The following is a 22,025-nucleotide window of genomic DNA, read 5'->3' as shown; positions in this document are numbered from 1 at the left end:
TCTCTTTAGACAGCTCTTCTGGACCTGAGGCTTATTCCTTGTCCTATGCTCATCTCCCGATCTCCCGTCCTCCCCAACACATCCATCCCCTGGCAGCCTCCCAGCTCCTCAGAGAAAGTGGGTGTGGAGCTGGAATGAAGTACCCCTAGGGGATGCTGGAGTGGAGGTGGTCAAGGGGACCTGGATGGGAACAGGGCACTGCCTGATGCTTCAGGAAGTGGAGGGGAGCCACTAGGTGGAGGGAGGTGGAAGAAAGCAGGGGAAGGAGAAACAGACTGAGTCACCTCATGGGCTGTGTCCGGAGAGCTGTCTTCAGGTCTTCCACAACTTGGTTCCTCATCTCTGTCTCTTCCTCATCAAATGCGTACAGACTCTGCATCTGAGGTAGGTAGAGGGGCAGGGGTCATACTGGGCTTCCATTTTCCAGCCCTTGCACCCCCAGCCCAGGCATGAGGGGCCACCCTTGCCTCAGGAAGTGGGGGGCTCAGGGAGTGGCTTACTAAGACAGAGTATCAGACTCTGGGAAGACTCAGGTTCTGGCCCTGGACTTCACATTCCTCATCAGTAAAATGGGGAGAATTATTGGCCCAGCCTTTATCTCAAGCTTGTGTCACATACAAATGGTACAATGTTTAAGTAGGTGTGCGACTCTACAGTCACACAGAGAAGGGAGGGACGATGATGGCATCTTGGGATCTGATCCCCAGTGAGTGGGGTGTGCGGTACAGGGAAAGATGACAGAGGCTTGCTGTCCCTCCCAGCCTCTCAAGGTGGGACCAGGGCAGCGAGGAGCGGCCACTCACTGCAGCCATGGAGTTGATGCGGTCAATGTAATAGTCAGGCCAGCTGGTCGCCATCTTGTTGGGGTCTTCCTGCTCCTGCAACAAGAAGAACTGGATGGACCAACCTGCAAGACAGGTCTGTGGCCTGAGATCCTCACCTCAGTCCGTGGACAGAGTCCTTTCCCAGCCCCGCCTAGACAGGTGACATCAAGGAAATTACAAAATCTTCCCAGGCCTCTGTTTCTTCCTCAGTAAAATGTGGATAATAAACACTGACTCTCATGACCAGCTAATGACATGGGCAGAAACTATGCAGGTATAGATACACTTTCCACGAACAATATGTACAACTAAAACTAAATTCACTTTTCCCTATTACATTTGTTCTGATTCTATTTAACAAAATATACTTTTATATCTGTGGAATGTAATAAAATTTGTGCTGATATTTCACACATATGGGTTTCTTTTTCAAATTTTATTTTTCTGATACTATCATTCTCATTGTATTTTATAAAAGTAGTTGGTTTGTGATGATTTGGAAATTTAAAAACTTGGTCCTTCTCCCAGATAGTTTGAGAAGCACTGATATAAAGCATTTGGTGCAGTGCCTGGCACATAGTAGGTGCTCAATAAATAATAACTTTACAGAAAGAGGGAAAGAGAAACTCCCAAGACTCAGGAGGGGTCTGTGTAGCTGGAAGGCAGAGCCCATATCAGAGGCCCTTTGGCCCAACTCTCAGGTCCCAAGATAAAGCCTCAAATCGTCCCCAGGTGTGGGCAAGAAAGATGGGAGCTGGATAAACATAAATGTTGACTGAAAATCCAGTCCTCTCCTCCAGCCAACAGATCTGCTTCTGGGCATTACACAGACCCAGCTCCTTCCTGTCCCTGTCCCATCTGGCCATTCCTTCTCGTCTGCTCTCTGAGAATCTCCTGTTTCCAAATCAGCATGAAAACCTACCTCCTCCAGAACCTGTTTGCCAGCTGGCCTGGACTTTACCTTGAATCCCTCCACTCCATCCACTCTGACTTCACGATTTGGTTTCATAAAATCCAAATTTTAGACCAGTGGGAAAGCTGCCTTGATTTGGTCTTTGTATGGCTATATGTGTTAAATCTCCATGCCTGAGGCCCCCAAATTCTATCCTCTACCTTGGAGAAGGGGTCACAAAACCAAAAACAAATGCATCATCAAACACATACTTCCCCACCTTTGCTGGCTCATCCTTTATCCATTCCATATGCATTTAATGAGCACCTACTACATGTCAATCACTGTACTGAGTCTTGAAAGTACTAAGCAGAAAGTCATAATCTCTGCCTTCCATAGTGTCGGGGGCATGGTAGCAAATGCTCTATGGAAGAACTGGTGTGTGATCCTAATCCTCCGATTTCATAAAGTCAGTCACTCTCATTGTGGAGCTCTGGATGGGACAGATATCAATGCAGGCATAGCTAGGACCGAAGTTCCAAACACCTCTAGACCCTGAAGTCAAAGGAACAAGCTGTAAGTCTGAAAGCTGCAGAGTGGAGGGGAGAGGAGGAAGGTGGGTCAAGAAAAGAGAAACAGAATGAAAGAAACAGACAGGCTCACATAGGGGGGAAGAGAGACCCAGAAAGAGGCGTGCAATGAAATACAGATGAAAAAAGACAGAGAAGGACAGAAGAAACACAGAGGGCAGGTGCTAAAATCCAGTTAAGCCCTGACTGAAGCCACACACTGTCTAAGGAGGGCTGTGATCAGGAGGCTGACAATGCCTTTTAATGAACTAGAGGAGGGGGAGGAAAGGGGGCAGAGCGAGGCTTGATGTGTGGCCCTGATACTCATGCTGCCCTGTGATACCGAGCCTGGGTCAGGACAGGTGCTAAAGATGCAGAAAAGGCCACACCCTCCCTCCCAATCTGAGTCCTCACAACAAAGCTGCCCAGCTATGACCCAGGGTGGCACGCCCTCCAGGCACGGTTCCAGGCACAGAAAGGAGTCCAGATTTGCCACCTTTGTGCCTCCCCAACCCCGCACCACTCCTGGAAGCCTGCAGGCACCTGCTTAAAGGGTTTTTGAAAAACAGAATCCTCTTTCCCTGAGTATAAGCTCCATGGCAGCAGGGGCTATTTTTGTGTCCTGATTTATTCACTGTCGTTCCTCCAACACCTAGAACAGTGCCGATGTGTAATAAATACACCAAGAGCCGCCCCGTGCTGTGGACCCTGAGAAGGCAGCAGAAGGGGTCAGAGAGGGCACCTTCTTCTTGCTGCAGTAGATCTGCCATTTCTTCTCAGGTGGCAGCGCAAACACAGCCTCCCGGTTTTTGTCCGTGAGATCCAATTCATCCTGCAGACAGCAAGAAAAAAATGTTTGGTATCCAGAGATGAATATTCAGCCCTCCAGGAAATTACAAGTCCTCCAAACCTATCCCTCAGTCTACTATCTTCCTCTCAAAGAGGATCAAAGGTATGACAGGAGAATTTTTCCTCTGCTAGAAATAGAGACCTTCAACCCCAGCCTGCACTGCTTCCACCCATGCTTGTCCTGATTCCGGTCCACCCTACCTTGTCTTGCAAATCCACCCTCCTCCTCCAGGCCCTGAACAACTGCAATGCTTTGCTAGCCCTTAATCCTCTGACCCTAGGGTTTCTTGTCTTCCTTCCTTTGTCGTTCTTAAATTTGTCAACACCACAAGTCATGGCCAGACAAAGAAAGGAGTCATTCTACAGATCCAGTCCTTGCCCCTATTCTGAAAGTCCACCTGACCATCCAGTCTCTCCTCCAGAAGTTCTCAGGCTCCCCTAACGTCAGCATGGGTCCCAGCACAGGCTGGGGGGAGCTCCTGAGGACAAGAGACTGAGCAGCTCTCCTGGCTGCTCAGTGGCAGGCATGCCACGCCAAGGGAGCCGCTGACCTGCTTCCTGGAGGTGACCTTGCCAGAGGCAGCCAATCTGCCCACATGACCTCCAAGACAAGGCAGGGAATGCACAAGGCTTGGGGCTCTGGCAGGCTAGGTCACACTTTCTGGGGAGAATGGGGAAGTTTCTGATTTCATCAAACTTAGGGCAGCTCTGTGGGCAGTTTGGGGGAACTTTATAGGTTTGGCTGTGCTGGATGGTCCCTAAGAGGCTCTCTTCTTGAAGATTCTTTGCCTGTGATTCATGAGCAATGCTCAGCCTCATCAAAGAAATGGTTAATGGGCCTTGGGGAACACAGTGCGCTTCTCAACTCAATTACTGAGAGGTGTTTTTTTTTAAATCAAAAGCAAAACTAGCATTAAATAAAGCACAGTGTTACTAACCCTTTTATTTTAAAGAATGATAAACAGAAAAAGTAATATCTAAAGTATAAGTGTCTAAAATATCAATATCTATACTTTTTCACTATACTTTATTTTTAATCCTCACCCAAGGACACTTTTTTCATTGGTTTTTAGAGACAGTGGAGGGGAGAGAGGAAAACTTTGATGCAAGAGAGAAACATTGATTGACTGCTTCCTGTTTGTGCCCAGACTGGGGATTGCATGGGGTGGGACTGGGGATTGAACCTGAAACCTAAGTATGTGCCCTGACCAGGAATTGAACCTGCAACCTTTCAGTTCTGAGACGGCATTCTAACCAATTGAGCTACAGAAGTCAGGATCTCCCTATAGTTTTATTCATGGGAGAACGTTTAAGATTTTCCTTCACTAGATCAAAACTGTCCAAGAGGAATATAACATGAGCCACATGTATTCTAACAATTTCAGTCACATTAAAAAATTAAGAAATATAATTTTATATTTTATTTAACCCAAACTATCTAAAATACGATCATATCCATATGTAGTCAATGTAAAAAAAAAAAAAAAAAAATCAGTGAGGTGTTTTCCATAAAACCTGGTGTGTAGTTCACCCGCACGGCTCATCTCAGTCAGAACAGTTACACTCCACAGGGTCAGCAGCCCCACGGGACCAGTACTGCCACCTTGGACAGCTCATGCAAAGGCGGTTCGAAACCATGCCCATCAGTTCACCTGCCTTTGGAACCAAAGACTCCTACAGATCGAATGCTAAACCAAGGTTCTTCCCTGGTTCTTCCCTCAACATATCCCAGGAGTGTCCATGGTCAAAATCCCCAGAGCCCTGCTTGAGGTTCCTGCAGTATTTCTTTTGCCACGGTTAGACTCATAAATAAAAGAAAAAGTAGAATTACTCACCTTACATCTCCCGGCACCAACTCTGCATCTCTTCTGCTTTGCTTACACATTTAGTTCCACCCAGACTGACCTCCCTGCCCACCCACCTCATGGACCTGGTCTGATTCCCAAGATCAAAGTCAGCCTCCTCCAACAAGCCTTCTGCAGACCTTCTCAGATAAGAACGCTTCTTCCTTCCTGAACTCCAGAACCGTTGTACTGAACGTTGTATTGCGGTCATTTATGCATTTGTCTTTTCTTGCCAGTTGTCTCTGTCACTAAATCAATGGACATTTCTTGGCGACTGGCTCAGCCCAGATAGCATATGACTCTTATTGAATCTCTCTGCCCTGGTTTCTTCAACAGCCACACTCCTGGGCAGTCCCTCCTGCTTCCCTCTAGGTTCCCCTTTGGCTCTCCTGATGACTTCCCCCTTCTCTCCTACCATCTAAGTCCCTCAGGACACCATCCTGGGTCCTTTTGACTTCTCCCTCGATGCTTCCCTGGGTGAAGCCTTCTCAAGTCATTCCCAAGGACCTAATCATTGTCCTGAACTCCCTCAAACCAATGCCTCCAGCCCATCAGTTTCCTGAGCCCTGGATCCTGGGACCCCACTGCCTCCCGTACTTCTCTGCTCTGAGGTACCTCACACTCCTGTGTAGTGTCACTAATGTCAGACATTGTTCTAAGTGCTTAATGTTTTCTCATTAAAGGTGCAACAACCCATCTTACAGATGAGGAAACTGATGTGAAGAGAGAATATGCCAACGGAGTTCATCATCCCAGTCCTCTAAGCCCAAATATCTGCTGGCATATCCTGTGCTGTACAGGGTCCAACATCCACCCAGTTCCTCATGCCAGAAACCTGAGAGTTCCCTGATTCCTACTCACTCACCTTCCCAACAAGTCCTATTATAGTTTCTCCTAAATAGCTCTTGAATCTGTCCACTTCTCCCCATCCTCACTGCTACCACTTGAGCCTAAGTCACCATTCTCCCTACCTTGGACTGTACCAAGAGCTTCCCAATGGTCTCCCCAGGACCATTCTTCAACAGAGTACCCTGAATGGTCTTTTAGAAAAGCAGACCAGGTCACCTCAAAGCCCTGTTTAAAGCCTTCTTCCGTGGCTTTCTGTACCCTTAGAATTAAACTCAAATGCTCAGCTCTTCTCATCTTCATGGTGTCTCCAAAAAGGGCCCGCTCTTTTCTGTGGTGGACCCCCTGTGGTTGTTTTGTACCCCCACTTACTTATCAAACCATTACTCTGTTTTCACATCTCAGTGCAAATGTCACTGCTTCACAGAGAACCATCGTGACCCCCTTCCAGAATAAAGCTCCCTGCTAGACACTCCCGCAGGGCCCCTGAACAGTCCCTTCCAAACGCTCACCACACCTGTCATTACTGTTCAAGATCAGTGTCCCCTATTAGACTTCTTGGAGACAGGGACTGTGCCTGCTGGTTCATCATTAAATCCCAATCCCCAAAGAACTCAGCACACAGCAGTCTCTCAACAACCACTTTCCATTTATTTGATCAATAACTGATGCTAGTCTCCTTACAGACAGGACTTCTCTGACTCATCCTTGCTTTTGCCCAAGTACCTGCTCACTAAAGATGCTCAGTAAATACTTGCTGAATGAAAGGGACAAAGGAAGGAATGCCTCTCGCCATTTCCTTCTGTCAAAACTCATGTACTCTGTTCAAGAAAACATGCCTGTGATAATGTGAGAAATACACTCCTTATCTTTGTTCCCAGTTCCTAGCACAGAGGTCCTAAATCCCTTGGCATTTCCTGGGTGATAAGAGCCTCTTTTCTTCTAGTGAAGCAACTCTTCATGGGACCTAGATTGCTTCCCAATGGGGGCTGGCCACCAGAAAGGTCAAGCCTCGATCAGAAGCCTGGAAGCTTCAGCCTCACTTCCTAAACTCTAGAGAGAAGAGGGTTGGAGACTGAGCTAAAACTTGATGATGCCTACATGATGAACTCCATAAAAGCCCCTAAATGACAAAGCTCCTAGAACTCCCAGGGTGTTGAACCCAAACTCCACAGGGACAGAAGCTACTGTGCTCAGGACAGGAACATTACTGTCCTTACCTTACCCCTTTATCTGGCTGTTCATAGGTATTCTTTTATATCCTTTATAATAAACTGGCATTAGTAAGAAAAGTGTTTCTGAGTTTTGTGAGCCGTTCTAGCAAATTATTGAACCCGAGGAGGGGATTGTGGGAACCCCCAATTCACATCCAAGTTGAACAGAAGCATAGGTAGCCTGGGAACCCACTACTTCTGACTGGTGTATAAAGGAGGGGGCAGTCTGGTGGGCTGAGCCCTGAACCCATGGGGTCTGTTCTAATTCTGGGTAGTTAGTGTCAGAAACGAGTTAAATTGTCGGACACCTAGTTGGTGCCCACAGAGAGTTACAGAATTGCTTGGTGTGGCGGCAGCAGTATTTTAAGTAAAGCACAGATCTCGGTAGTGCTAACACCCACCAGGCTCCACGTGCTAGTCTACACTAGGAAATACTTTGCTCTCTCCCACCCTCTCCCCCACCCCAAGGAAGAGGTACAAATGAGGACAGCAATGAGTTTTTCTAATCCTGATGTGATGAGAAAGGTGGATAACTTTTTCACATAACCTTCATGGTCTCATCTTACGGTGACCTGTTATTTGAAGGGCTAGATGACCTTGATCACATATGTCTATAATCGAATTCAAGGTGTGATATGTCATTCCAAATCACACTGCATTGTTTTTCTACTGGCCAACCAGGGGCATGAGTGACCAAGGGCTCACAGTAGACGACCTTGTGCTTATCACTCTGCTCTATGCCCAAGCTCACGTCCGAGCCCTGGGCACAGATGCTGCCTCCCTGACCTGGGACTCTCCCTGGCACACAGGCTGGCCACCCCATCAGGCCTCCAAGGGCAGGGATCATGCTTCCTTCCTGTTTTGCCTCTTTGTGGTCAGAGGATGAAGTTTCACACATAGGCGCAGTATTGCTGTGGTCCAGATGGGTGTCAAAGAGTAAGGGAGAACTGATGACAGTGTGATTGACAGAGCTCCTGCCTCCCTACATCTAGAGGTGGGATATGGCCATCCCAGATCCAAGCCGGCTCCAGGTGTGATGTAGGCATCTCCATCTCCATACTTCTAGCCAGTCATCACCTGTTCTGAGGTACCCACTGTCTGCCTACAGAATTCCATCCTGTCTCTTCTTCCTATGCCTGAGATAGAAGGATCTCCAGGAAATTCTGGAGAGCCAAACAGAGAATGGTGTCAAGTGTTCTGATGTTCTTTAAGCTCTCACTGCCTCATTTCACAAAAGTCTGGACCTGCTCCTTTCATGATGGCCTAACTGCTGCCCCATTAGGTCTAGAATCCAAAGAAGACATGAGATAGGCCCATTCCTCTCGGGATACATTTCACAGTAAGTGACTGTTTCTCCCACACAGCTCAGGTATCCTGAGGGACCCGCCTCAGCTTCGAGCAGAGCCTCAGAGATGAAAATCCCAGCACATGGACCCTGCCCTCTGTCTGGCTCTACCTGCTCCAGCCACCCCCTCTTCACTGTCAACATGGTCCCTGCCCCTCACTCACCACCAGCTCTGCAAAGCGGACATTAAGCTCCTCCGTGTTTGGTATAGGACTGGAGAACTCCATGTACTGCAGGGGGTTACTGTCCCGGAGGTTGATCTCAGGGAGGTTGCCACCCCCAAAGCAGCACAGGAAGCCCAGGCCATGGCGACTCCTCTTGCGGGGGGCCATGGTCACCACAGGCCAGGGGACAGTCAACAGGCAGGTGCCCTAGGTCCTCATCGTGATCTGGGGAGGAGAACAGAACAGAGAGCACAGAGTGGTCAGGCATGGCAGTCAGGTAGGCGCGGACCGTAGTTACTTTGCTGCCATAACTCAGGAGCCTTCAACTCCATTATCAAGCCCTTTCCCTTCTCCCACAGACTCTGTTTCCTCTGGCTCCTTCTACCTGAGGAGCTTCTTCCTCACCACACCCTCCCAGTGTGTCCTGACACAAACACTTGCAGGTTCCCTTTCTGTGCCCCTAGAGAAGAGAGGACGTCGAAGAAGGCACTCATCTTACCTCCTCCATCGCTGTCACATGGGATCCCATCCCCTATCCTCCGGCAGATGCATTTCCCACAGGGCTCACCCACTCAATGCATTCTGGGGTTTGGGGACACCCGGTTTAAAGGTTTCATACAATGGGGAGGTATTTTTAAGTATTGATTCTTAGCTGTTTCTTCTAGATTTGGGTCGTGTACAGAATGATCAGAACATCTCCGTGGTCTTTACTCACATCATTGCTACAAATGTTGACCACAATAAAGATATAGACAGACCTAGATGGGAATGCCAAAGAACTAGTGATCAACACTCTCGGGGAACAGTACTCCAACCAGCTCTGAATCCACAAACCCACGTAGTTACCCAAGGTTCTTTTCTATAAAGACACCTAGGAGACTTCTCCTAAAGGTTCATGGAACTCGAGACATGCCTAATCTAAGGCATTCTTTTGAAAAAAGCTCTAGAACCTTATCAAGAAAAGGTAAGTTTAAGGTGGCATAACTTATTCCTCCTGAACTCAAGGCAACTTCTGGAGATCCTTGCTTAGTTTTCTAAGCTCTAACTATCTAGCTGATAACTTAGTCATCTGATCTGGCCTCTCATATAAATCATGGTACATTCTAATCGTCATTCTAGAGCTTTTTACCAACTCCATTTTATCTTTATAGACTTTTTAACAGACCCAGAAGAGCCTCAATTAACACACTACCTGAGGTTGCCTTGTATTATAGGTTATCTTTTATGTATTTACATATTGACTCTCCATTTTGCCTTGAAGGCAGGGGCCATGTCTCCTGCTTCTTTGACAGCCCCCCTCCCCCATTTCTATAGCTAATAAAATGCCTTGCACTTTGTGACTGTTCAATAAATATTTCACGGTCAATTGAAAAACAACCTGTGTTCATGGAAAAGGAGGAGAGATGCCCTGATCAATCAGTCATGAAATAATGACTGAAATCTCAGACTTCTAGATAAGCCAGCAGGAATCCTGTGAGTCTGTTGTTATCTCCCTTTCTTAGGGACCCATCTGAACATCCAAAACTGGATGTTCAGCTGGAAATCATGTAGCTTCATGGAAGAGAGCAGAAAACTGAGGTCCAAGGAGGCAATGTCTTATCTGCGGCTACACAGGCTAGGGACAGAGCTGGGCTATGGTCTGGTCGCTACCTGCCCAGAGCTCATCTTCCCACATCAAGTGTCCTTTTACCCAATGCCTGAGCCCCCTAGTAGCCTCCATCTGCTAGAGAATAGCAATCTCAACAGCTCAGTTTAGAAGTAGTTCCACTCTCAAAGGTCCCCTCTAAACCAGAGGGTTATGAAGATCCCAAAGGCCACCTGATTTTCTTCCATCAGAAGGAACTTCTTCCACCTGCCACCATCCTAATTTCCTATCCAGCCCTGCTCCAACCCCTCCTCCACTTGAGCAGACTCTTTGAAGTCAGAGGAACTGGGATTTGACTCCTGTCTGGGTGACCCTATGTTTCACGAGGCCTTAATTTCATAGACCCTCAGGTGTCTCATCTGTGACACCAAGATAGTAATCATAGCATCTTCCTCACTAGGTTTTCATGAAGAGTGAGGGAATATAAATAAGATGCCTGGAGCACACGAGGCCCTCACTGCTGCTGGGACTTCATTATCATGATCACAACAGGGTGAGGCTGCCCTGCCCAGACCCTACAATCAGGGACCCTTCTCCAGGCATGGATGGGGCCATCAAGCCAGGCATCATGGAAACTTGCCCCCCCAGGTTTAAGAAGCTGCCTGCTTTGCCTCCAGTAACTGTCAGGTTTGAACTAGGGGATCTGAGCTTTTCCTCAGGCTTTGAGCTACCTCTAGTTGGAAAGGTAAACCCTTGTCACTGACCCTGGAAAGGGAGTAGGAAAAGTGGAGGTGAACAGAGTGGTTCATTTCTGCAAAGTTCCTTTACAAAGACAGGCAAGGAAGATTCCCATGTTAGAAAAGAATTGAGAGCAATATGGAAAAATGGGAAGCAACAACAGAGCAAAACCCAGTGGACTTGAATGTGGGCCAGAGGGATTTAACATGCACCCCCCCACACACACATTACCACCACCACCTACCTTTCTCTCCATGGAAAATTCCCTGATACCAACAGCTCTGTGCCCTTCCTATCCTGTCTCCTTGACCCATCCCTTTTTCCTCCCTGTGGGGACAAGTTCTCCCAGGACTTAGTCCCCAAACATGACCAACAAGTGGCCTAAGACATCAGACCATCTGGTTACCACCAATTGGTCCTCCTGTAACTGTCACAGCGTCTCCTCCAGCCCTCTGGCTCCTGCCAGACTTCCCCTCCTGAATGTCACATCCCTCCAACTTGTGGAGAAAACACATTTCCTCAACTCAGGAGACCGGGGCTAATCATCAGCCAGCTGTAGGTCAGGGAGTCAGGGTGTTATCCTCTCTGGGCCTCAGTTTCCTCTCGGCACAGTGGCAGGGTTCAACTGAAGAACTTCCAGAGCTCTGTCAACTCTGACCTTTTACACTATCTGGCTTGATCTCATTCCAAAAGATTTCCCCAGGGGCTCTCCTCGGCCTGCCCTGAGCACTCCTCCCACATTCCACCCGAGCCAGGAAGTACTTCCTATTTCATGAGTTCAGTACTCCCATTTGGTCCCCAGCCCCTGGCCCACAGCCCCTCTACACACCAGTTTTTGCATTAATTAGGACTTTGAAAGCCCTATATCATCAGTGCTTACTCCTCAGTCATAACTAAAAGCAGAATAATATTAACACTGAGACTTTGGTATTTGCCAGACACTGAGCTATAGCTACATTTCATCCTTATAACAATTCTCTGAGATAGGTGGCATCATCACTTAAAGGTTATTTAAAGAAAAATAAAATCCTGTGGTTCAGAGAAGTTAAGTAACTTGCCCATCGACACACAGCTAGCTAAGGCATAGCTAGGATTCAAACACTTGACTTGGACTCTAAAGCTATAAACCACTAAGCCATGATGCACAGGTCTAAGGAATGTCCTAATCTCAGACCTGTTCAGAGCTTTCTCAAGTGTTGCACAGGTTCTGACTCACCATCATTTTAATTGAGCATTTCCAATGAGCGGCCCAGGTGTTTTCATAGCTCTGCAACCTCATTTCAGCTTCACAGTGACCTCGTGAGGTGGTTATTACTATTGTCCCACCCTAAAGATGATGATATTGGGGCTTCAGCAGCTGTTACATGGCTTGTCAACAACACCAGCTGCTAAGAGAGCTGGAACTCACAACTAAATATTCTGACTCCAAGTTCAGTGTTCTTGTCACACGACCAACGCTGACTCAGAAACCCTCCCTTTAGCTCTTGGGACCAATGCTGTCAGAGTACTCAAATTGCCTTCTCCTGTCCCCTCCCCCCAGCTCCATACCTGGGGGCAACAGGGCAAGGATAGGCCATTGTGTCTCTCCTTGGCCATTTCCAAAATGCCTCCAAACGTCAGGCACTGTACTGACCGTTGAGTACTTTATCTCCTTTATTCCCTGAAACTCTCCAATAACATGACTATCCCTTCTTACTGAGGATGACAGTAAGACCCCCAAAGGTCAGGTAACGAGGCCATTGACCACGCCCTATGGGTGAAGGGGCCTGATTTTGAGGACAGTGGTGGCACACGAACACAGATGCTTTTAACCAGCTTCTAGTCTGTGTGCTAGACATCGGCCTGGGTAGCAATGACTAAACAAGGCACAGTCCTTCTCCTCAAGGAGGGCCCCTTCCAGCATAGGAGCCAGGCAAGTCAAAGGCAGTCAACAGAGAAGACACAGGTGAGGGGGCAGCACTGAGAAAAGGGACCTGGTTTAGCCTAGGGAAGGTACCCAGGAGAAGATGACATTAAGCTAGCCTTGGAAAATATGAGAGAACTAAGGAAGGGTAAAAGTGGAAAAAGGCAAGGGGAACAGTATAAGCAAAGGCATGGAGCATGGTGTATGTGAGACCAGTGTTCTGCTTATTATTGGGTTGGCCAAAAAGTCCGTTTAATTTTTTCCATAAAATAAGACACATTTTTCATCTTCACTAATAAGTTTATTGATGATGATATTTTGAGTATGTCAGCCATCTCCTGCTATTGGGTTCCAGTGGGTAGAGGCCAGGGGCACTGCCCAACATCTTCCAATACACAAGGCAGCCCACAGCAAGGAGTTATTTGGACAACATGTCAGCACCAAGGAACTTCACAAACCACTTTTGACATGTTTGATTCATCACAGCACCTGCTCCATACACTGCACAAATCATTTTTGTGTTTCAGTTGCGCTTTTACCTTTCTAGAAATAATAAAGCGTAACACACCAACAATGTTGTATGTTTACTTCCATCTTCAATATTAAAATGGCTGCACACGAATTCACCGATTTTGATAAGTTTCTTTAAATGCCATGCCAATACAACGGCTGTCACAATACAATCTAACAAAATGGTTTCAAATGAAGTTAAAGACAACTAAGCACTACTAGAGCCATCATACGGAAAAAAACTAAACGAACTTCTTAGCCATCCCATACTTTGTGGCTAAATTAATAGGCCAAGGGAATAGATGGGGTATACAAGTACCTTGGATAGTCAATACAGCTCAGGCATCCTAGAGAGCCTGATCTTTTGCCCTCTTCTCCCCACCATGTCCCCTGGGGCCCAGGTCTGGGAATGAGGTCCAGAGCTCCCCAGAGCTGCTGCATGAAACAAAATGAATGTAAACAATTTCCAGTTTCATAGGCAGAAGATTCCTGCCTACATACTGACCCATTATGTGCCAGGGCAGGTGACCTAGGAAATGGACCCAGGCCCAACTTACCTGAAACCTGGCTCCCCAAGGAAGAGTCTATGCTTTTCTACCTCAAGCCTCTGCCCACCATCTCCCTACTGCCCACCTACACTGGGGGCAGCAAACAAGCTTGGGATCCCTTTCAACCCTATCTACACACATTCCCACCCTGAAACTGTCCCAATTACCAACATCCAACTCTACCCACAAACTTGGCTGGGTTCTGTTCATAAACGCTATGTGATATCAGACAAGTTACTTTGCCTCTCTGAGCCTCAGTGTCCTCATCAGAAAAATGGGGAAATAATAATAGTACATACTTCACAGGGTTGTCTTGAGGACTAAATTAGTAAATATTTGTAAGGCACTTAGAAGTTATAACACTACTAATAACTACATAGTAGTGCCACTGTTGTAATTATAAAGATACCTGAAAGTGGACTGCATATATTATGGGAAGTTCTGTATATAAATGAATCTTACACATTATTGCAGGGGTTGGCAAATATGACAGGGGCCAAATCCAGCTCACAGCCTGTTTGTAAATTCAGTCTTATTGGAACACAGCACACTCATCATTTAAGTATCACCTATGACTGCATTCATGCAACAGAGACCCCCAAGGCCCACAAAGCCAAGAGCATTTACTACCTGGCCCTTTACAGAATGCTTACCCATCACTGTGTTATTAGGTTGAATTGCCTGTAACTGACAGTATTCAATTATGTTTAATCTACAAAATTACTCATTTCATATGGTTCAACTTAGTGTATCAGACTGGCTAATCATATGTCCTGTCTTACCCATTAAAAAGGGAGGGTAATGTTCTAAATTCAGTGATACCAATCATAGTAATAAAGTTATAATTATAATTTTTGAGCACCTACCATGTTCAAGATTTATCTTGAACTTTCACCACACTTTTGCAGGGTAAATGTGATGACCAACACCCCCACTCACCCACTTTTTACAGATGAAAAAATGTAAGGCTCAGAAAGATGTGAAGTGTAAAGCTAGGACTCAAACCAGGTCTCCAGACCCCATACCTACCACATTGTCCCCCTCTGTGACAAGAGGCTGCTGGGAGGGAGATCCATTTCTGATTAGGGCAAGAAATGACAGCACGAAGACATCCTACCTCCCCATCTCTCTGCGGGCCCATCTCCCAGACAGGACTCTGCCATATGGTTGACAGGACCCAATGGTCACTTCCCTGTCAATCTCAGGACAGGAAAGTAGGAGCCCTCAGGCAGGGCTGGGAAGGGGGCAGGGAGCACTTTCAAAAATAATCAAGTTCTCTTTCCAGGACTGGGGGAGCTATTCTTAGATGCCTAATTTATGGTTTTCCCCTCTGCTCTGGGAAAGGCAAAGAAAGCAAAAGTAAACTCTCTCAGCCCCAGTCCCCTCTGTGCAGACACAGAAAAGGGGAGAAGGGGAGAGGGGAAGGAGAGAAAGGGGTATCTTGCTGGAAAAAAGTGAAACTGAAAATTCCCCAAAGTGACATTTCTCTGACATGGGGGTGAATGTGAACGTTAGGGGTTTTCCAATTGGTTTCTCATGTTGAGAAATAATGAAGAGAATATAGGTTTCTTTGTCTTGCTGGGGAAGAAAACAAGCAGACAATAGCTCTCCAAGGCCATGGTCAAGCGTTCATCCATCCATCCCCTGAGTGACTGCCAGGTAGAAAGCAATTTCCTGGGTGTTTCAGATGAATCAAACTTCATATCCTATCCTCACCAGGTTTACAGTCCTGTTGGGGAGACATGTGCATAAACAAGTAGGATGCAAGGAAGAGAAGGAGGTGCAGGCCAGGTGGGGGACACAGGGAGGGAAGATGACTTCTGGTTGCTGATCTGGAACATTCACCACAGGAAGTGGCATTGATGCAGGTCAAAGAGGAAGAAAGAATGTCGGCACATGCCAGTGGAGTGTCCAAGAAAGCATACACAACAAAGGTGGACCAGAGTGCCTGGCATCAAGAAAGTCCCAAAGCGAGTGAGAGGTGAAGGGAAGTCGGTTCACCAGGCTGGAATGCAGGGCTCAGAGAGGGGCTGTGGGGAACAAGATGGGGCCAGACGAAGGCCGGCCCCGAATGCTGGGCTGAGGAGGAGGAGCCGCTGAAACACGGGTGGGTGGGTGGGTGGTTTGCTGGCTGAATAGTTCGTTGGCTTTTAGTAAAAAGAGAGAGTTTGTGGGACCTGATGAGAGCTGGGATTTGGATGGACAGTTCTGGGGGACTGTAGGGGGTGGATTAATGGAGAGACAGACCGAAAGGAAGAATTAGGAGGCAGCTCTGTCTGTCTGAATAAGAGGTAATGAGGCCCTGAATCACCAAGAATGGAGAGGAAGGGACGGATGCCGGAGGTGTCGTGGAGGGTGTGCTAGCACATGTGTGAGTAGGGGAGGGAGGGGGCTGTGGCATGACATGTACCGGGCACAGAAAACAGGACTGGGGCTGAGCATGAGAGGGAGTGCTGGGAGCTCTCTGGACAACAGCTGTGAAGTAACGGAGAAGGCATTTCAACACCCAAGTCTCTGCTGCCCATTAGAGCCAGAGGGGCTCCTGGCCAAAGGGAAACCACCCTACACAGGACACCTGTCGCCTCATGTCCTCTAGCTTCCAGGGAAGGCAGCCCACAGCTTCTGTCTGTGAACTCCTGCCTGGTCTCCCCCCAGAGCACCCAGCGTGCTGAGCACCCACACCATTTGGGAGCCCAGGTGAAAAGGAGCTCTCTACTGGTCACTCCTCCTGGTCCTTTTCTCCAGGGGTCCTATGACAAAGGTATGCTTCACTCATGAAGGTGGGCCCCCAGGGTCCTGTTAGGAAGGCTAGCCCTGGGACCCCAGGTAGGCCAGGGCACTCACTGGTTGCACTGCAGAGGCTGGACTATCTTCCCAGACACAATGCCCTCATAATAGTCCTGCTAGTCCCTCTCAGCATCCCTAACTCACAACAGAGAAGCCCCGCATGTGCCTTGCAGCCTGGCTGAACATAAATCCTGGACCACAAGCACATTCCATCTCTTGAGGTGGGCAGACAGGAGGAGGGCAGGGGCTGAAGGGGGAAGGAGATCTGAATTGACTCCTGGAAATCAAATGTGATTGAAAATGCATACCCAGGGTCACCCCTCACCTGCCCCTCACTCTTGTCCATAAGATTTTACCCATCTATTCATTAGTTCCAACAAACACTTGCTGAGCACCTAAGTACCACGCAAAGAGCTGGAAAAATACAATGGTAAACAAGGGTTCAGTTTGGTTGGGCAGGGAAACAATTAAACAAACAAATCGAATAATATGTGGATAAGGTGAGTCTGAGGAACACTTGCAGAACTCCATCCCAAGTGGGAGTTCTATTCCACCCTGAGCACTCAGCTCATGCAAAGGGGTAGAGGGCACATTGTATAATGGGAAGAGTGCGGAAAAATAATCAGAGATGTCGTGAAAGATTCAGGACCAGACGCCCATTCCAGGGTTACTAATACTATAAAAGACTGAAAACACCCAAAATATCAAAGCATAAAAATTGGATGATTGGGAACAGGTGTGACAGCTCTACCTAAGACACAGAGGCAAACAAGGGAGCCTGTCAAGATGAGGAGACAGAGGAGTATGGCCCAAAAGAGAATGGATCAAAGTTCCAGTGGGAGAACTAAGCAACAAGGAGATGGGCAACCTAACAGACACAGAGTTCAAAACACTGGTGATAAAAACACTCATGGGCTTGACAGATATGCTTAAGTACAGCAAATGCAGAAGGGAAGAAGTGAAGCCTATGCTAAATGAAACAAAGGAAAATCCACACAAAACCAATGGTGAAGGGAAGGAAACCAGGGTTCAAATCAATGACTTGAAACATAAGGAAGAAATAAACAGTCAACCAGTACAGAAGGAGGAAACGAGAACTGAAAAAAATGAGGAGATGCTTAGGAACCTCTGGGACAACTTTAAATGTGCCAAAATCTGAATCACAGGGGTGCCAGAAGGAGAGGAGGAAAAGCAAGAAATCAAAAGCTTATGTGAGAAAATGATGAAAGAAAACTTCCCAAATTTGGCGAAGGAAATAGACATACAAGTCCAGGAAGCACAGAGTCCCAAACAAGCTAGACCCAAGGAGGACCACACCAAGACACATCATAATTAAAATTCCAAAGGTTAAAGATAAAGAGAGAATCTTAAAAGCAGCAAGAGAAAAGTAGAGAGTTACTTACAAAGGGGTGCCTCTAAAACTCTTAGCTGATTTCTCAAAAGAAACTTTGCAGACAAGAAGTATTCAAAGTGATGAAAAGCAAGGACCTACAACCAAGATTACTCTATCCAGCAAAGCTATCATTTAGAATGGAAGGGCAGATAAAAGTGCTTCCCAGACAAGGTAAAGCTAAAAGAGTTCATTATCACCAAGCCATTATTATATGAAACGTCAAAGGGACTTACTCAAGAAAAAGAAAATCAAAACTATGAATACAAAAATGACAACAAACTCACAACTATCAACAACTGAAACTAAAAAATACAAACAAAATCCAACTAAGCAAACCAGAATAGGAACAGAATCATAGGTATGGGGATCATTTGGAGGGTTATCAGCTGGGAGCGGGGAGGGGGAGAAATGGGGAAATGGTGCAGGGATTAAGAAGTAGACAGGGGGAAGTTAAAAATAATATATGGATGGGTGAAACCAAAGAACTTATATGCATGACATGAACTAAAGGGGTGGGATTTCTGGAGGGAAGGGGGTACTGGTCAGAGGGGAGCAAAGGGAAAAGAAATTGGGGCAATAAATAAATAAATAAATAAGATTGGATAATAAGGATTGATTAGATAGACGCATGTACACACACACACACACACACACACAACTAATTATCTTTGGGTTACTGAAGTTTAGATTATTTTTCTTACACTTTTCCAGAGTTTTTCAAATTTCTTACTATGAGCATTTATTGCTTTCATGAGAAAACAATGGAATTTTAAAAGAAGAACCACTGTAGGCTAAAAATTAAGAGAACTAGAGTATCAAGTCCCAGCTACCTAGTTACCTGGCTATCAGGCTACCTGGACAAGAGAGGAATGACCTTGGACAAGTGTATAATTTCTTTGAGCGTTGTCTGTAAATGAGCAGGTCAAACCACATGCTGCCTAGATTTTCTCCCACCCCTGCCACTGGGCTCTGGGCCACAGAACACATGAGGTGCTAAATGATGCTGGTTGAATGGAACCACATCCCCAGAGTTCCCATTAGTTCATCATTCATTTGTCGGTTCAATCACTGAACCACTATTGTTTTTAGCACTGGCTCTATGCCTGGCACTGCTCTTGGTGCTGAGGATCTGAGGGCAAACTAAAGAGACACAACTCCTCCCCTCACAGAGCTATAGTCTCCCAAGCTCGGAGTCCCCTTCCATGGCTCTTCGTCTTCCATCCCCAAAGCCCCATTCTGTTAGTGTTTCTTGCCACTTTTTCCAAAATGCCTTGAGTGCACTTGTTTCATTTCCAAACACCAAGCTCCAGACCTGATCCAGCGCCACATGGTCTCATGCTGGGACCAGTGCTGACTTCTCATTCATCTGCTTTCTAGCATTTTGTAAGCAGCTCTTTGACTAATGTTTCCAGGAGCACCTGATTCTGCATTCCTCAGTTCAGCATCCCTCAGGGTTCCCAGTCCACACTGAAAGCCACCTACTTTGATGTTAAGGTGTGGCCATTTGGAGGGGTTCACAAATTCCATACCAACCAAGCCTTGAAATCAGATCTACCATCCCAAGTGCCAAGGAGTACATGGAAGGACTGGAACTCTCCTACACTGGTGGTGAGAATGCAAAATGGCATAGCCATTATGGAAAACAGTCTGGCCATTTCTTAAAAAGTTAAACATGAACCTTTATATGATATAGTCATTCTACTCCTAGGTATTTACCCAAGGGAAATGAAAGTGTATGCCTGCACAGAGTCTCATTCATAAATGTGCACAGAAGCTTCATTTCTGATTGCTCCAAACTGGAAGCAACCCACATGCCCTTGAATAGGCAAATCAATAAACAAATTGTGTAGTGTGTCTGTATCATAGAATACCACTCATCAATAAAAAAGAATGACCTATTTATACATGCCACTCATGGATGTATCTCAAAATAATCACATGTGAAAGAAGCCAGAGGGGAAAAAGTACATATTATATAATTCTACTAATAAAGTCGGAGAAAATTCAAGCTAATCTAAAACCAGGTGGTGGAGGAGGTGGGTGGGAAGGGAGGTAGTGGATTATAAAAAGACACGAGGGAACTTCAGGGGAGGATGGACATGCTCATGCTTGTGATTGTGGTGATGCTTTCAGAAATATAATAATATGTTAAAACTTGTCAAGTTATGTGCTTTAATTATGCAAGATTTGTTATATATCCACTATAGCTCAATAAAGCTGTTAACAGCAAACAAACCAAGTCTAGTCATAGCCTCACAGTATCAAACCACCAAGGGCTCAGGCCACTGTAACTGGCTCCCTTCCAGGAGATTTTTAATATTATAAACTACTTTCCAGATTCTAGAAAAGACCCCACAGGAGTGATGGTATGTGGAACACGGACTCCCCCACAGGCCCAAGCCTCAGTCCATCTGGTTTCATCTTCCAGGAGGCGATGGTATATTGTGAAGAGCATATGCTCTCAAATGAAGCCTGTGCCTAAGTGAGCCAGAGCCTGTGAACCTCCTCTCCCTCACGGGCCCAGGGAGGACAGCGCCCACCTCCCAGGGCTACCATGAGCACCAAATGAAGGGCAAATATCAAGGAGCCAGCACAGCACCAGGCACATCACAGGCCCTCAAACCAAGTTCCCTTCTCTCCCACCTCCAGGCTGCTCAGAGCTATGACTAAGGCTTGGGGCTCAGCCTGCAAAAGCATGAGACAAGCTGACGGGGTCTCAGGAGCTGAGTGAAGATGGAGTTAAACCCAGTAAAGCACAGACAGGCACACACCTGGTTCCACCTGGGTGTCTCTGGGGATGGGGCTGAATTGACAGCAGTCAAGGATCTCTGGGTAGGTAAAAATGGGGCACTCACTGTCTGAAGTTCGTTAGAGGCAGAGAAGATGGCAAAGGGGATGGAGAACAGGAGCTATGGCATGGAGTTTTCAGGACAAGCATCAGAAGGGACGTAGTTTGGGTGGGGTGGGGGAGATGCCTGACCTGCATACAGTGGACAAGCAAGTATGGGAGATGTTCAGGAAATGACCGAGAGAGGGAGAGAGGGAGGGCATTAATGCAAGTTAGCACGTGAGAGGATTTAACTCTATAGGTGCAGAGGAGTGTGTGTAGGGATGATTGTATGTGGCGTGTCTGTGTATATGTTTGTAGTGTGATATATGGTATGGGTTTATATGTGTGTATGTGGTATGGTGTATATGTATAGGTGGTGCATATATGTGGGTGTTCATCTCCAGGAAACAAATACACATGATTATACTGACTTTCAAGTCTCAACAGAAAGAAGATCCAGCCAGTTCCTCGAAGTGTATGAGCACAGAAAACAATAGTATCACTCAAAATCAGCCCCCATGTTGATTTTGAATCAGCCCACCTGTAGATTGTAAAAGAGCTGCCCAAGCATAATATTTAGAAAGTGTTACTGTGGGGAATGCAACGTCTCATCTTCCTTTTCCCATGATCCCCACCGGCCTGGGAGCAGAGACCCATTCAAAGGATGCGCTACCTGCCATGGGCCAGAACTGAGTATTCACATCCATCATCTCATCTCAAGACAACCAAGTGAGGCCAGGATCTTTGACTGATGAGGACATTGAGGTTCAAAACCAGGAAATGACACCCAAACAGGGCCCTGTAGTATATGACACCACCTTATCCAGCCCAGCCTCAATTCAGCTATGAGTGCCTGTGTATCCCTTTGTGTCTGTGTGTGTCTAGCAGATGTAACTGATTTCCCGTGGGTGTGTATTATAATGGAGTATACACTCCACCTGCCTCTGCTATTTGAAATTGTCATGTTATAATTTTAGCTGCTTCCCCAACCAGTGGAGATGGGAAAAAAATTCCTGACAATAATGTATCTCCGGACTATTCCATACTCCACACTTTACAAGATAGAGAGTCAATACATTTCCAGAAAGAAGGATACTGACATTTACCATGAGCTAGGCTGGGCTCAAACTTTCACATTTTTATTTCAGTTCATTCTCTCAACATCCTGCAAAGATGGTATTATA

General features: G+C 46.6%; 1 protein-coding gene across 1 annotated transcript in view; it reads right to left on the bottom strand.

The window, feature by feature from the left end:
• Nucleotides 1–22,025, bottom strand: part of DAAM2 (dishevelled associated activator of morphogenesis 2) — a 106,111-nt gene that overhangs the window by 32,592 nt on the left and 51,494 nt on the right. Inside the window, exons 2-5 of the mRNA XM_090282346.1 lie at nucleotides 8,548–8,772; nucleotides 3,028–3,117; nucleotides 804–878; nucleotides 285–379 (exon numbers count right to left, since the gene is read on the bottom strand). Coding sequence (XP_090138472.1) covers nucleotides 285–379; nucleotides 804–878; nucleotides 3,028–3,117; nucleotides 8,548–8,715 — 428 coding nt within the window. The 5' untranslated portion in view covers nucleotides 8,716–8,772. The remainder of the gene's footprint in view (nucleotides 1–284; nucleotides 380–803; nucleotides 879–3,027; nucleotides 3,118–8,547; nucleotides 8,773–22,025) is intronic.

The sequence above is a fragment of the Furipterus horrens genome, unplaced genomic scaffold (assembly GCF_987537825.1).
Source record: "Furipterus horrens unplaced genomic scaffold, mFurHor1.1.pri manual_scaffold_6, whole genome shotgun sequence".
Lineage (NCBI taxonomy): Eukaryota > Metazoa > Chordata > Mammalia > Chiroptera > Furipteridae > Furipterus > Furipterus horrens.
Note: the sequence above shows the minus strand (reverse complement) of the source record. Positions and strands in the feature narration are given on the sequence as shown.